Source organism: Mastigoproctus giganteus, chromosome 1 (genome assembly GCF_048544385.1).
Source record: "Mastigoproctus giganteus isolate SK-2022 chromosome 1, ASM4854438v1, whole genome shotgun sequence".
Lineage (NCBI taxonomy): Eukaryota > Metazoa > Arthropoda > Arachnida > Uropygi > Thelyphonidae > Mastigoproctus > Mastigoproctus giganteus.
This window is the reverse complement of record NC_143575.1, coordinates 265015258-265033058: the sequence shown is the minus strand read 5'-3', so window position 1 is coordinate 265033058 and position 17801 is coordinate 265015258. Positions and strand designations below refer to the sequence as shown.

At 34.6% G+C, this 17801-nt stretch overlaps 1 protein-coding gene across 3 annotated transcripts in view; it reads left to right on the top strand.

Annotated features, from left to right (window-relative positions):
• LOC150091902 (uncharacterized) overlaps window positions 1–17801 on the top strand; it is a 121628-nt gene that overhangs the window by 74141 nt on the left and 29686 nt on the right. For all 3 annotated transcript variants that reach the window (XM_090377375.1, XM_090377371.1, XM_090377385.1), the window contains 2 exons: window positions 11064–11321; window positions 16095–16309. In XM_090377375.1, the coding sequence (XP_090233501.1) occupies window positions 11064–11321; window positions 16095–16309 (473 nt within the window). The remainder of the gene's footprint in view (window positions 1–11063; window positions 11322–16094; window positions 16310–17801) is intronic.

The following is a 17801-nucleotide window of genomic DNA, read 5'->3' as shown; positions in this document are numbered from 1 at the left end:
GGAGGAGAAATTGTTGAAGATAAACACAAGAAACGCACCTGGGGTGGATGGGATCTATCCAGTTATATTAAAGGAGGCAGCAAAGGAAGTAAGCAAACCCTTAGGCATAATTATGAGAGCTTCCTTGGACTCAGGGGAGGTACCCATAGACTGGAGATGTGCAAATGTGATCCCAATTCACAAAGGAGGATCAAAGGCTGACACAAGTAATTATAGACCTGTGAGTTTAACTTCTGTTCCAGGAAAATTAATGGAGGCACTGGTTAAAGAAGCACTGCAGGATCATCTAGACAAGACTTCAGTTATAGCTCGGACACAGCATGGTTTTGTTAAGGGGAAGTCTTGCCTGACCAATTTGATTTGATACTATGATGCAGTCACAAAAGAACTGGATGCAGGGAATAACTTTGATATTATATACTTGGATCTTAGAAAGGCTTTTGATACTGTTGCACATGGAAGACTGCTGCACAAATTGGAGCAGTGTGGCAATGGAGGCAAATTGCTGCTATGGATAAAGGGGTGGTTGAGGGGGAGAAGACAGAGAGTGGTAATCAATGGACACTGCTCATCGTGGACTAATGTTATTAGTGGAGTCTCTCAGGGTTTAGTGTTGGGTCCATTATTGTTTTCTGTATTCATAAATAATATTGATGATGGTATATCAAGCTTAATGTCCAAGTTTGCAGACGATACAAAGGTTGGCAGGGTTGTTAAAGACACTACTGATGCTATGCTGCTGCAACAGGATCTGGAAAGGTTAAGCAGATGGGCTGAGAGGTGGCAAATGAAGTTTAACATTGACAAATGTAAAGTACTACATATGGGAAACAGCAACCCCAGAGCAACGTATCAACTCTGTGGTACTACACTGACAGTGGTAGAGAATGAAAAGGACCTGGGGGTATAATTGTGAAGGCAGATATGAAGTTCTCTGAGCAGTGCAGATGGGCTGCAAGAAGTAGCTCATGGTGTCTTATCAATGATATACAGGAATTTTTCTAGCAGGGATAAGGAGGTGATTATTCCCTTGTATAAGGCAATGGTCAGGCCACACCTTGAGTACTGTATACAGATCTGGAGGCCTCATTTCAAGAAGGAGGTAGAGCTGCTGGAATGAGTACAGAGAAGGGCAACAAGATTGGTAAATAGAACAAAGGGTTGCTCTTACGAAGAAAGGCTTAAGTTTTGAAAATTAGTGTCTGGAAACTAAGTACCGGCGAGGTGATCTGATAGAGGTGTGTAAAGCCTTGAATGGTTTGAGCATGCTCAATACTGATGGGATCCTGGCTCTTGCTTAGATAGAATAATCACCTGAGAGGGCATAAATTCTAATTGAGGAAAGACAGATGTAGGATAGATGTGCGGAAATTTGCCTTTAGCCAGCGGCTAGTTGGTTGGTGGAACAGACTTCCATCCCTTGTTGTGGAAGTTGATAGCCTGAATAAATTTAAGGCTCAGCTGGACAGGTATTTCGAACGAACGGAGGGGTGAAGTGGAAGGTTTTTTTTTTTTTTTTTTTTTTGGCTGATGCTGCATAAGCTTGCTTTCTTGCATCATATGCCTCTACTAATGCTAATGATAAGTACAAAGTACAGGCAGTTCCGGCGTTACGAGTTCTCAGGTTTACGATTTTTTTTTTTATTTTTCAAGTATCGAGTATCAACAAAATCAAAAATATGAACATTAATGGCAAAAAATGAATGTTAAACATTCATAAATAGCGCATTTCAAACCACACGCGTATCTATACAGTATAGTATACCCCACTTTACGATATTAATCCGTTACAGAGACACTATGGTATCTTGAAAATATCGTAAAGTGAACCTAATAACATGTGTTTTGGTTATTCGTTCCAAGACCTCAGAAGTTGAAATTTTTGCTATATAACTAAGCTATTTATCTCTCTAAAAGGTCATCTTATAATGTAAATTGTATTAGTTACCAATTCAAATCATTAAAATGCACTACACTTTCATCGTTATCATATGATTCTGTTATAAGAATCATTTTGAACAGCTTTGTTGATATTTTTCTGAAGCACATTTCTGGAGCTCATGACCACAAAACAATAAAAACAATTTGCATTTTCCGGTTTATCAGGCTTTTCTGTTAATGCATCTAATTATAAACAGGTAGTGAACTCAATCTTATAGCATTTGCGATAATCTCAATAACTGGAATTGTGTGGGTTTTTACATTATTATGGTGAAATGTGTTTCCCCTTCACTGAAATCTTCAATCATATAAAAAACATAAATAAATTTTCAGAATTTTTTTTTTTTTTTTTTAAGTTTTTAAGCTTTGTGAACTTGTTACTCCACACAAATCGTGTTAGTTGCAATTTGTGCGTACTTTTTAAAAATGTATATGCATGCTATCGTGAAATTTATAAAGAAAAGAGAAGATTATCTTGGAGACAAATGCCTCTTGAGGCATTTCTGAAAAAGATGACTCCTTGTGCAATAAACCAATGAGTGCCGAGCCAATAAAGAGTGATCAATGCATGTGCATTTAGTCGATGATGATGAAGAATAAACATTCTTTAACATTTGTAAGTCATAAATAATTTCTTTATTATTATAATTTGCTTGATTTTATAGGCTACATTTTAATTTCTTTGGATAAATCAATCATTGTTTAAACATAATTAGCTAACTAATTTCATTGTTGAGAACGTAACCACTGTTTTTCACATTATGTCTATGGGAAATAAATTCCTGCTTCATGAGTTTTTGCTTTACAAGTGCCATTAGGAACAAATTAACTCGTAAAGTCGGGAACTACCTGTACTCTATTTGCTACATTTTACTTGCTTTATGTTTACTTAATTCATTTATTGATTTTATTTTAATATCAGGCCACAGTTTTCTCTATATTTCAGTCATATGTGATGTCTTAGCTTCCTTTTGTACTGCCTTTTCCTTTTAAAATGGGTCTGAAAGGGCTCATGAAAGGAAGAGGCAGTACAAAAGGAAGTTCAGACATTGCATATTACTGAAATATAGAAAAAACTGTGGCCTGATTGTATCCAGAATTACCGTTAATTAGGAGGGCCAGTGCAGGATATACAAAGAAACATAGTGAAGACTACCTAAATGGCTCGCTTGAATAATGTTGAGGAGACTGATGTGGTCAATTTACTCAAATAACTTGTTGAAGAACACCACCTTGGAAACCAAAGAATGCAAGAGAATGAAGCTCCAAAAATTAGTAACAACCAAGGAGATATCAGAAGCTTTTACTAATTTAAAAGCAGCAATAGCTATCTTTGCTGAGAAAGATGAAGACATAAACATGTGGAAATGGCTTTTCAGAATTATGTGTAGACTCATTTCAGAACTAGGGAGGGGGAGACTTTATTTACCTAATTCTAGCAAGATAGACCCAGTTCCCAGTCACATCAGTATAGGTGGTTACTCGGGGGACAGCATCCACCCCATACTCATCCTTTCTTCCATGGTTATAAGCCTAATATGAATGGTTCCACATTAAGTAAACCAATGATCCATGAAGTTATAAACTCCCTGATTATTACACTGTTATTTGGATAGGTTGTTCTTATTATATCATTTGTGCAAAATGTAAGTCTAATTCCTTTACTGTGCCTATATTAAGTTTTAAATATAATAACTGTTATGCTTAAAAAACTATAAAGTTTAAACATCTAGCATTATAACATGGGAGTATATGGAAATTGTGATTCACTTAACAGCTCATTTTTCAGTAACTTTATCCTGTCATTAAGAAAGGTATATCTTGTAATTCCAGCTGACTCTAGTTGATATGTGAACTTCTTGTGAGAGACCACATCAAAAGCTTTACTGAAATCTAAACATATAATGTCTTAGTTGTTTCTTGCATCTAAATTATTTATGAGCTTGTTACCAATGCCAAGATCTCTCTAGGGATCTTTCTTATTATAGTCTTGTATTCTGTCCTAACCAGACTTAATTACCTTGCCCATCACAGAAATTAAAACTCTGTAGTCTAATAGTTGCTTGTGGCCCCTGTATTTCCACTCTTATGGATTAGGAAAAGGAAACATTAGCACTTCTCCGGTTCAGGAGGATGGATCAAAGAAGATTCAGTCCAAGGAGATGCTAGATTCTAATGATTCATTAATGTTTCTGCTATATACATTCACATGATACAATTTTTAGCATAACTGGATATAGACCATCTATTCCTGTAGCTTTACTCTTTCTCATTTTCATTAATTTTACCAATAGGTGCTTCTCAAAGATAATTATATCACTAATTTTATATCAATTTGGCTCATCTTAACTGTCAGCTCCCCCCCCCTTCCTGCAGGTTGGAATATATTTGTTGTTGTATAAATCATTACAGAGTACTGTTCAACTCATTTGCCACTGCCACTTGGACTAAACTGTCATGATTCCACTACAGAAGTCTTAAGGGGAGTGGGTGTATAATTTGCTCTTTTCTCTTTTGTATTTATCTAAATGGAACTTTTTTCCTCCTGTTCTTAACTCTATTTGCCAGTGCTTTTCTGCTTTCACTTGTTTTTTCCTATCATTGATTTTGTACACCGATTCATATGATGATTGTAAGACAGTTCTTATAATTGTCATATGAATTAGTGTAGTGCAGTCTAAATTACAGATTTCATCTTTAGTGTCATCTATTTTGGCATCTTTCTTTTGTGGTACTTCTCAATTAGAACTGATATGCTTTGGCTTCCAAATAATGGATTTGTATCCAACAGCATAAATTGTCACCCTGCTTAAGGCATCCAAGAAATATTTCATTCATTTATATCCTTTCATCTTTACCCCCTTCCCCCAAATTGAAGTGCCTTTTTCTTTAAACACCAAAATTTTCTTGGGCAATATCATAAAATTTCCCATTTTATGATGTTTTGATTACTATCCATTATCATTCATTTCATATTCAGTTCATGTATTTTTATATTTTTGATGGTGCTTGGACACTTAGGAATGACTGGTTCAAGGATATTTATTGTTAGTACACAATTACACAAGTCTGTAAGAGGCAAGTTAAAGACATCAGTAACAATGCATTCACATTCATTACACATTCAAATGCCTAAAGAGATTTTTATCATACTCTTTATGGTTATTTGGCTTGTGAAATCCCCCATTGTCATTTTTTCTTTACTGTTAATCATTTTACTGTACAGACTCAGCATCTACCTGTGTTTAATCAGATCCTGGAGACAGTTTGGTCTGATTCAAATGATGTTTAATAAGAAGTATCTCTACATACTTCCCCTCCTGCCATCTCTTTTGAACATATTATATTCACTATATAAAAACCCCAAATATGAGAGATATTAGAACCTATAGTACTTATTACCATGCATGGGCTGAAGGTTGAGAAGACATGTTGACATTAGACTTGAATTTCTATAGATTGTAATTTTCAGAAAATATGTATGAAGAAAGGTTGTGCCAGAAAATGGAAGTTGAATGAATAAATGAGGAAGAAGAAAAGTTGATTCTGTGAGTTTGAAGTTGGATAATAAAAGGACTTGACTGGTTGTGGCATGTATTTGGACTGCTTTGGAAGAAAGAGTGGGAATTATAAAAGCCAACTCAGAAGAACAGTGCACATGGAAGTATCTATAGAAAAAGCATGCAGCAGAAACAGAACATCTATGAAACAGAGAATGGAGAGATTCTGTTAGAGATGAGTCATTAATTACCCCAACTACCATTTTTTGAATGGAATCTAGAAGCCTGAGAGAGAGGTTTTGAGGGCTCCCCCCCCCAGATGTGGGAACAATATTCCATGGTAGGGTGGATTTGCGATTTGTAGAGAGTGAACAACTGTTTGGAAGAAAAGTAATGCCAAAGGCAAAAGAGAAAACCTAGTTTTTTAGATGCAGAAGAAGCAATATTTATAATGTGGTTGTGCCAAGAGAGTTTAGAAGTCAGGGTAATACCCAATAGAGATATATGACCTTGCCTAGAAATCAGAGTATCGTTAAAGATAAGCATAGGAGCAGAAGAATCCTTTTCGTAAGATATAAGACAGGATTGAGTTTTAGAAGGATTGAAATCAACTAACTTATCTTTGCCCCACTGGAGAATTACCTGGAGATCGGCATTTAAGGAATTGGTAGTGGATATTTGAGAAGCTGAAGTGCTTTGTGCAGGCAAGGTTTCTCAAACTGGAAGGCAGAATGCAATGTGCTATCATCAGCAAAACTGTGGTTAGGATTTTCGGTCAATGGAAGGTCATTAATATACAAGAGGAAAAGAGTGGGAGAAAGAACTGAACCTTGGGGAGAACACTAGCATTAGTGGAGAAGTTAGAAGACAAAACCACCTACTAAATCACCCATAGTGAGCAGTCAGAGAGAAAATTAAATACCCAATTATAAAAAATAGATGGCAGACCATAAGATGGAAGCTTATTTAGAAGACATTTACGCCAAACATGATCAAAAGTCTGAAATGTCAAGAGCAATTGCTTGGGTTTCACCAAACTTTTCCATTGAATTTGTCCACAGATTTTTAACATAAGCCAGGATATCACCAGTGGATCAACACTGACAGAATCCATACTGCCAATCATTGATCAGATGGAAGGTTTCTAGATAGTTTAAGAGTTTGCAGTTAATTGATTTCTCCATTACTTTAGATAGAATAGAAGTGCAGTGGGACTATAATTGGATGGGATGGATATGAGCAAATTTCCCAGCAGAAGGGAAAACACCTTTTGAATAAGAAAGAGAAAAAAGGCAACACAGAAGAGGAGTAAGCTCAGGAGCACAGGTTTTGAGAACAAGTTGAGAAATACCAACAGAACCTGGAGATTCTTATCATTGAGATTATTCAAAATCCTTCTGACAGCCTCTTGATGGAAGACCACAGGAAGCATTGAATGGAGTGTACTGGGAATTGTAGGAAGTGGTTTACCAAGATCATCAATACACGAGTTGGAAAAAAAGTAGTTGCTGATGCTCGTAAAAACCAAATAACAACAACAACAGCTTTGGATTGTCTGCTATTCTAGTAGATAAATCAACATTGCGAGGTCAGTAATTGCAGAAGCCCCTCAGCATCTCGACTAGTTAGGGCCATGTGTCTAGAAATGGATACCAGCTGGAGTTGTGAAAATTAAAATCACCAAGGGAAATTACCTCATGGTTAGGAAAGTTGAACTGGAGAAAGTCAAGTTTCAAGAGAGTAAGTCAAAGAGTTCCAAGTGGTTAGTGGAGTTGAGAGAACGAGAGAGGCAACAGATGAATTTGATAGAATGTGGTAAAGAGATTTTAAGCCAAAGAAGATCAAGAAGAGGAGATTCTAAATTACTAATTCTCTGACGGAATGTCAGAATGGACATATGCACAAGTACTACCTTTGAAACAAAAGGAATTATACAGCAAATAATTCGAATCAACTGATAACTGTAATTCTGTCAGAAAAAGTAAATGGGGTTTGTCAGACTGTAAGTGGAAATGGACATCATTGAGATTAGAACTGAGACCACATATATTTGTGAACTAAATGAGAAAGTGTTTGGAGGGTGTAGATCTTTTTGCAGATAAGTTTGTTCTATTAATTTGACAATTCATGATGTATTCAATAATAAGAAAAGATGGGGAAGACATGCTGTATGAAATTTGATATACAAGTCAACCTTAATTAAATTTTTAGATGATTTTTAGTGTCTTGAGGGTTGACTTATACCCCAGAAGATATGCTATGTTTATATAACTTTTTTTTTATCTTATTTTAAATTCTACAGTACATCTGTGAATATGCTGTATAATATAAGGAATAGCTCCCTCTCGTACAGACCAAGCATTCAGTGCACAACTGCACCACTAGAATGGGTTGACTTAATTAATCCTTCAGTTCTACTTGTGCAGAGAAGTGATGGATCTATTAATAATATGTCAATTACCTAATGGGTCTAACCTTAGAGCAAATGTTTAGGAATAGGGCAGTATCAGGACTATGAGGATGTCAATACCTATTGTATTGACATCCTCAAAGTCTTGATCAACAGAAAGTTCTGAGATGTCTGAGCTCCTTCTTATCTTGAGTACAGAGTAATTTTTGTGCTTAAAACAAATACACTTTTCAACCCATTACATTTACAAGCCATCTTGGCCTCTTTGAGTTGGCTTTAATTTAAAAATTAAATTTTAAATTAATAGAAAACTGCATGCTTATTGATCAGCCCAAATCTTCATTCGAAGACCAATCTGTTCTGTTATGAATTGAGGAAACATTCTCCTGTAATACATACTTACAATATTACTGTAATGTGCTTTGATACCTTAATACTCAACAACATCAACTATCAAAATAGAGAGGGAGATGAACTTCATGTTGTTGCTCTGGACTAGACATTGCACCTAATAGAATGGGTGCTCTTCACTATCATCTTTATACTTTTCTTTTTTTTTTTTTTTTAAATAAAAACCAGGGCTTCATTGTATACACTGGTGATATCCTCTTCAGTTGGTCTGTTCCCACAAACTGATAATCCTCATTCATGTTAGCTGATCTGGCATTGAAAGTTCCCACTAGCATTGAGGCATCTTCCGCTGTCAGTTCTTGTCCAAGGCCAACCTATTATGAATTGAGAAAGTAAGTATAGATTAAATTCCAGAACTGCAGTGTAAGTATAGTACAGTGAGTCCTCGTATAACACATGTTTACACTACATGAATTCGATCATTCACGATTTATAAATAGAGGAGCGATATCGTATATAACACGAACCGAATTCGCTTATGCACGATTAGCCTTTATGTTTACAAGAAATGGCAGTTGAACAAGGAATCACCCCAACTGAATGGCAACACGATAGGAATGAAGAGAAGATTCTGAAAATGTATTTATGTTTTTTATATCAGTGAAGGGGAAACACATTTCACCATAATAACATAAAAGCCCACACAATTCCATCTATCGGTATTATCGCAAATGTAATTAGATCGAGTTTACTACCAGTTTATAACAGATTCCACTAGCAGAAACGCAACTGGAAATTATTTTTATTGTTTTATGGCAGTAACCCCCAGAAATGTGCTTTAGTAAAATGTGAGCTAGTGAAGTGTTAATGGTGTCTCTGCCTTTATGGTGTTGTTTATTCAGTTGCTATATGCATGCAGCTTTGTTTATGTGTATCAAGCGTGCCTCCTCATTTTGTAATTGTGTTTTATTCCCTAAAAATGAGTAAAATACGGTGTGAAATGGAAGCATCCTGGTGAAGACACTACAGATTTAGAGAGGAAAAGAAAAGCAATATCGATAGACAGAGGAGGACTGGGTCAAAAATTCTTACCCAGGAAAATTTGTATCAGCCTCATACTAGTGTTTATGGCCAAAATTACACCGGCCTCTGGCCCACTGGGGTTTCCCCGGTAAGGCTTATGGCCAGTCCGCCTCTGTTGATAGAGAAAAAATATGATATTGTGAAACGCTGAGTGAAATGAAAGACCATGTGATATTGCATGTGCTATGGGTCTAAATGAGGCAACGCCGAGAATTAGAAATAATGCAGAGAAAATGAAATCAACTTTAATAGCAGGAACAACTCAAGGTATAACAAAATCCATTAGATCAAGAATTGGAAGAGATGGAATGGCTGTCATCTGTTTGGATAGAAGATCAAACAAAGAACAAGTTTGCTTACTATAGAAGCAAAAGCATTAGCAATATTTTGTTACGTAATAGTCATAAAAATATACTTACGTATTTTATTTATTGTGTTTGGTAATGATTTGGTTACAAATGTGTGTTCAATCTTGGGTGGTCGGCACCTAACCCTATTTTTCCCAGAGGGCCTGTTATTTATATTGCATGAGGGTTTCTAGGAACACAACTATCGTGCTATACGAGGACTGACTGTGCTAAAATTTAGTCTACATTCACCACCTTAATTTAAATTAAATTTTCTTACTTAACATAAGTTACTTGGACTCTTTTTGGACTCAAAACTTATCTTCAAAATGCACATATCATCTTAGCAAAATAATACTAAAGGGCTTCTGTCCTTAATTTAAATCTAGTAAAAATGTAAAATTTGAAGTTCATTTTAAAATACATAAATATATATTATTATAATGTAATTTTTTTTTTTCTGGACTCCTGTATTGTACTAATCTTCTGATGGCATCTACTCTCTCTAATCAGAAATGTATATTTGCTATAGAATCTTTTATCCTTAAGTTGGCCTGGAAACAAAAAATTTCCCACTACTACCCTGTCCAAATAACAGCTTGTTATAATTTCCTTCCTCTTGCTCACCATTTCACAGTAACTTAGATTAATTTTATGATGAAACAGTTGACACAAAACTTGGACTATGCTAACATTTGGGCGCTTTTGCTGGTATAGATTTTCACCAGTTCATTTCCAGAATTCATCTAAGTTAAGTTCCAGTATGGATAGGCTGCTGAAATTTGATCACTATTCAACTAATGCTGGAATAAAAATAATTTTGTTCTTGTACATTAGTGGTAACACAACAAAGAATACCGATAAATTCATTTAAGAAAAATGTTTCTGTGTAAAACTGTGAATTATGCATTTTGTAAACTCAATTATTAATCAATGAAACTGTGAAGCTTGGTTTTGTTGTCTTTCCTGATACGTAAAACCTCTGCTAGTCTCTTTTCCGAGCTCTTCTGATTTATCTAATGAGTTTAACCTGGGATCATCATCATAACCTTCAAGTCAAGAAATAAGGTTTATTCTGATAAAGAAACAAATTAATTTATATACATGAAGGAAACTTGTTATGTTATTCACAAACTTTTGCTAAAACCAAAGTAATTAATTTTTAATATTTCAGTTTAAATTTTAACATCAAGTTAAATTTTAATATAACCTATTAACTTTTCCATGGACACTATTGGATGTGTTTCAGTTCAAATGAAACCTGTTAAAACATAACTTGTTCATTTAGTTATCACCTTAGTTTTCAGTCATCTTTTGGTTATTAATTTCTTTAATAAAAGCATTGTAGGTAAGTCCCTTGGTAGTATTTTGTATTTCAATTATGACTTATATCAGTTTTCTTTAAATTTATGATGATAATTTAAATTTCAGAGCATTCATCTAAACAAAAAGCCACTCCTGTTACTGCTGGAGATGGCAATGCAAGTAGTTCCATCACAGGTCCTGGATCACTTGGTACAGTGTCTTCTGCTGCTGTGAATTCCCCAACATCAAGTGGTACCCGTTCTGCTAAAAAACGAAGACATTCTGCAATCTCATCGGTTGCAGATGCAAATGAAATTATAAAGAAGGAAGACAAAATTGATTTATTGCCCAATGACTTAAATTCTGTGAAACATCTTTCTGAAGGTATTTATGAATATTTATAATAAGTGGAATATTATAGTGCTGTTAATGTTTCGCATATATCATCTAAACTATTTCATAAATTTTCTTCATTCATAATTCCTGCTTGTGACTTTAATGTAATTATTACTTTCTGTCACGGAAACTGACTTCATTAAAATATTAAATATGCATTTTCTTATTTCTAATAAATTGAGAATCTGTACCAGGGATCAAATTTGTAATGGTTGTGGGCTGCACCAGTATGGATGCACTGGTGTAGCCCACTTTGTATGCTATACACATTGGTGTATAGCATACAAAGATAAAATTATTATCACTGTAATACTAGAAAAAGTTACTGAAATAAGTGCTGCAATTCAACAGTCCTGAGAAAATCCACAAGAAAGTTGTCAAGAGAAACAAAATATTAGAAGGACAATGGTATAAGAATTTACACTATTTACAATTGGAAATAACTAGAGATCTTAGTCTAAATCTACAAATTATGGGAATAGATTTCATTAGTGTGAAACTAATGATGTAAAAATTATTAGGTTTAAAAGTGAACAAAGCATAAAGGAGCCACTCAGAAATTCTTATTAGAGAAAAAGAGACAGACAATGAATTTTAATCAGAAAATGTTTCTAAGGAAGGATATAGATCTGCTGGAACGGGTGCAGAGTAGGGAAACAAGATCAGTGGAAGGAACGAAAGGGTGGGCTTAGCAAGACTGGAAAAATTGTTGCAGAATAGATGATGTACAGAGGTTTCAGCCAGTGGGTGGTTGATCATTAGAACAAACTTTCGTCTGTTGTTGTGAAAGTGGGCAGTTTGAATAAATTCAAGGAAGAACTAGACAAATTATTGGAAGAGGTGATGTGGGAATTTTTTTTTTTTTCCTTGCTATTGCTTCATAAGCTTGCTTTTTTGCATTATATGCCACTGCTGCGAGTTAGATCTAATATGAGAAAATGTACTACTTTCCTCCATTATTAAGTTTCTAACAGTCAGATCCCTACACAGATGCCTTGGTATTATAATTGCACTGTTCATTGTCATTCACCTATTAAATCTGGTGCTGAAAGAAGTGGCTACTAAGGAGGTCACTAAAACCTTAGCTGTAATAAAGAAATTATCCTGAGATTTAGGAAGTTCCAGACGACTGGGGATGAACAGACATTCCCCCCCTCCCATCCCCTACAGTGACAAAGTCACAAAGGGACTAGATGCAAAAAGTAACTTTGACATGATTTATTTAGATTTTAGAAAATTATGACACAGTCCCATATGAATGGTTTGTGTATAAGTTGGAAGAGTGGAATTGGGAGTATATATCTCTATAGTAGATAAAGGAATAGTTAACTGGTAGTAGACAAAGAGCAGTTATAAATGGCAGTGTTCTCAGTGACTAGTATTATATGTAAGCTCTTGGGATTCTTTGCTTGATCCTTGTGTCTATATTTTATTCAGTGATATTGATGACAGTGTTATAGTTTGATGTCAAAATTTGCTGACAATATTAAGGATAGAATTGTTAATAGCGCTAACCATGGTATCTCTTGCTGTAATAAGACCTAAATATATAATAAAGCTGGTCTGAAAATGTGAGAGTTAATTAAATGCTGCTAGTAAATGCAAGGTTTTGCATCTGAGTAATTTTATGTTTAAGTTAAACTATCCATTAATTATTTTTGAGGGAAGCGTGGGAGTTATTATACCCTCAACATAGTTAAAGGGAGGAAAAAATATGTCAGGATATTAATATAGTGAAACAAGTTTAGTGCAAGTGGTTTTGTCAACAATATGCAGGAATTTTGCCACTAGAGATAGAGGTAATTATCCTATGGTACAAATCAGTAGTACAAATAGGGATCTGGAAACTTCATTTTGAGAATGCAGGCTTGCTTGTAAAGGAAAAAAGGTGAGAAAAATTCTAAGTGCTAGATGACTCTCATCAGCCAGTGTTAGTACTACCACTTTGCTTATTGAATGTGTGAAGTAGCAAAAACCATGTTTGCCACTAGAGATAGAGGTAATTATCCTATGGAACAAATCAGTAGCACAAATGTGGATCTGGAAACTTCGTTTTAAGAATGCAGGCTTGCTTGTAAAGGTATAAAAAGTGATCAAAATTCTAAGTGCTAGATGACTCTCAGCTAGTGTTAATATTACCACTTTGCTTCTTGAATGCTTGAAGTAGCAAAAACCATGTTTGATCTCCAGAGCAAAGTTTAGCATTTCACCATCTCATCTGTAATGCAATATGGGTCATGTCTTTTAAGGTTATGAGGTAGTTTTCCAGATTTTGCTAAGAGTGAAGTAAATTTCCTGGGTGATTTTAATATTCATAATTCCAGCTGGCTGGAGAAGTGTTAAATTTTGCTAATAATAATGAGCTTACATAACTTGTTCATTTACCTAAAATACTAGACAGTCCTAACCACACCCCTAACACCATTGACCTTTTCTTTACTAAGAATCTTCCAAAATATACAGTTAATATTAGCAATTCTATAGGTATCTATGATCACACAACATGGTGAAGGTCTCCTCTTTGTTAGCTTGACTCTTATGGTTATTCTTAGCCTTGTGTCTTTTGGTATTACAAAATGCATAGCTACCTACTCCCTGAATTTATGATGGAGAATCCATCTTTTTAAGGTGCCTACGTAGCCAGGTGGGCAGGAGCAGCAGCAGCAGCAGTGCGTAGCACACGCTTCTTGATTAGACCAGGGTTGCCCGTGACCATCAAATATGGAGGATGTGGAAAGGTCAGGGAATGACCACCGCATATCCCCGAAGCAATATGCCCTTAGTTGCTAATGCTCCTAAAAACCAAATAACAAACAAACCATCTTTTTAACTCGATTTGACCCCTTCTGCATCTTTTTGCAAAAACACATTTTTTCTTCTTTTTCTTTTCACAAAAAATAATAAAACTGCATTAAAATAGAAATTATTTCTTAATTTTGTTGAAGGAAGGTTACCTTGGTAAACAGTTAAAAATGGTTTGCTAAATTGTTCAGTCAGCCATTTAAAAAAAAAAAAAAAAAAAAAAAAAATTTCCCAGATTTTAAATTCCAGTGCAACACTTGTGTTACTGCCCAGGAATGGCATGTTCTCTCAATTTAGAAAGAAATAACAATTGAAAAAGAATGTAAATTTTTTTTAAAAATAATATAATTAAAGATTTATTTTTAAAGAAAATAAATTAGGCTTTTAACTCCTAATTCACATTGCCAATAGGGTCTAGAAACCGTCTTCCCCCTCGCTAGAATTAGTAAAGGGTGCCTTTCCTGTTAATCACATTTTGAAAAAGACAGTGTGAGACAAGTAGTTTTTGCAAAAAAAAAAAAAAAAAAAGATGGAGAAGGGGTAAGTACATCATGAATGTCAAAATAAGTTGATGATATGATAAAACTTTAACGTAAGCTGTTTTATATGTACCATTTAAAAAAAAAATAGTCAAGTTTACGGATACTCTTGGGGTTATCTGCATTGTTGATATGATCCAATTATATGTTGCAATTAATATTTACACTCATAGCAAAAGCTGTATGACTTTGTCAATAAATTTGGTAAACTGCAGACTTCATTTGGTGACTAGCTGACTATCTGTCATTAATTCCTAAGGTCAGTGTGTGCTTCCTTACAAGGTGCCTCCGTAGCCAGGTGGGAAGGAGCAGCAGTGCGTAGCACACACTTCTTGATTAGACCGGGGTTCGAGCCCGTCACCACCAAATACAGAGGATGCGGAAAGGTCAGGGAATGACCACCGCATATCCCAGAGCAATATGGCCTTAGTTGCTAATGCTCCTAAAAACCAAATAACAAGCTTCCTTACAGCAGTCATATCTGCTAGCTTCTAGCAGAATTCACAGATAGAAAATTTCACAACTAGGTTATAGGAAGCATTAACATTAACTTTAACTTAAATGAATTTTTTTCTCGTGCCATGACTAACTCAGTCATGGCACGAGAAAAAAGTGAATTAGTCAGTTTTAGGCATGGATAGCAAGTCCCCCCCCCCCAACAGAAACTTGTTTTTTATCCAATAAAACAGGCAAACTGGCCAGATGACATGCAATTTCTGGACATAATATTCATGGACAGATAAGAAAGTTGCTACTGTGACATGACCTCTTGGCATTATTAATTGTTTTAAGATACTTTCCAAGTACCTGTCTCAGTGTAGATTTGATGTTAAAAAAAAGTAATACTAATAATTTTTAAATTTATTAATTTATATTTATACCTGTGCAATTTATTTAGGTTGATTGTGCTTAAATATAGGATTCCTTATATAGTGCCCTACACAAGGAATCCTGTATTTATGCCATTTCAGAAGACATGATACTTTTCTGTTATTATCTGGGGATTCATTAGCCAACCACTGTCACACTTTAAAATGTTAAAATAGGGAAACAAAAGTGAATTACAGTACAGTATTTTTTATTCTTTAAAGTCTTATCTTGGCATTATCTAAGCTTACATTATCTAAACTGTTTGCAAAGCATCATTTCCTAATGCTTTTAGTTACCATAGTGGTAGATTTATCCTCACTGACAGTATTAAAATAAAGATTTTTCTGTATCTTTATTCTGCTTTGGAGTCAATTTTTGCTTGGTAGATGTCATCCATTAAGTATATTGCAAATTTAACTGTTTTTTTACTGCTAAATTACAGATCCTCACATGAAATGCATGTGGTTTATTTTTTTTATTATAAAATGTGGAAATTTTTTGTGTCATTATTTTAATAAAATTCTGCACAATTTTTTTGAAAATCACTTAGCCAGAAAAGGAGAACTAGCCCAGAATTCTTCTGGAACTTGTACAGTAGACCAGACACAAGAAGGTGAATCTGTTAAGGTTCCATCTGATACTAGTCAGGTTGCTTCCACCTCTACTGTAGTTCAAGAAGAAGATCCCGCAATAGAAGAAGCACAGACAGATGAGGTTGTACACTGCATATGTAACTGCATTGAGGAAGAAGGTTTGATGATGCAGGTAGACTTTTTTGCTTTTATTTTGTAAAATTCTCTTTTTTTGTAATTAATGCTTGCATGTTGGTAAATATTTTTTTGGGAAAATTTTGCACATGTTTCTGAGAGGTAGCAGTTTTATTTCTTTAACTGGAAGCTGCATTTCATTAACCAATTTTTTCTTTATATAAATAGGTTTCATAAAGGTATTCTTTATATAAGAAATGTTTTAGAGTTCATCTGTTTATAAAAATGTCATTTTATTTATTATTATTATTTTTTAATATGTAAAAATAAACTTCAAGTGATTTGAAAGCTTATCTTTCTTTTGGAAAAATGAAGATGTATTTCATGTAATTGATTAAAGATTAATAATTCCAGCTAACTCTTTTTGTACTGTATGGGAATTTTGCTGCAAACTGCAACTGTTTGCAGCAATTTTGCAGGATTAGGTTTATGAGGTGATGCTGCTACCTTAAAATTGTGATGTAATTTAACATCCTGAAGAGACAAACAAAAAAAGACAGACTAAAGAGAATAAAAAATAAAATAGAATGAAATCAGAAAGCTGATACTCACAAACCAAAGCACAACTGCATCGAACATCACACGAAGTGATGCAACTGCTGCCAGAATAAGGCAGGGACCCTAACTCTAAAATGAGGATCAGCAGTTGCCTTTAGGTTTGCATATTTGGAGTCCATGCCTTATTCCAGCTATATTTCAACCACTTTGTGCAACATTCTATGCAGTTTTGCTTCCTTTCATGAGTATTAGCTTTCAGTTTCATTCTATTTTTATTTTTATTTTTTTTTTTTCTCTTTAGCTTTTCTTTTGTTTGTGTAAGCTGTTCGATTACAGCATGGTTTCTGGTATCAGTAGCACCTCACAGATATAATCTCATTTCCTTTTGCAGAAAAATTCCTATGTGATATAAAGTTTAGTGTGGTTTCTTACAGAAGCAGAAACCAGGTATATAATTATATATAATTATTTCTATTTTGAAAGGAACAGAAATGAAGATTATCACTGTGAAAGTTGTTAAAACCATATGTTGTTTTAGTAACATGGACTGGTTGAGGGGAGAAACTCATTTACACAGAAACAACAAGAAAAGAAAGTGGTGGAAAGCAGTTTGCTGATGGGTTCCAGTAGTTTACAGATAGTGTTTTGTAAGCTCTTTCTTTTACCTTTTGCTATGCAGAAACCTGAGTTTCCGAGAGGGAAAAAAAACCATGCTACCTTCTACCTGAGACCTTAAACTTTTTTTGTAAATTTCAATAGGTAAAAAACTGATTTCATGTATTTGAAAATTAAAATTAATTGATTGTTACCGAAAGGTGCAAAAGAATTTCTTATACACAAAGGCATGTTCGATTAACAAAATGAAATTGCAATTGATGTCACTTTTTTATGACTGATATCAAATTTTAATTAGTTAATGAACATGCCTTTGTGTAGGAAATCCTCCAAGTAACAATCAGAAAACCCCTTAATTTGCAAATATATGCAGTCTG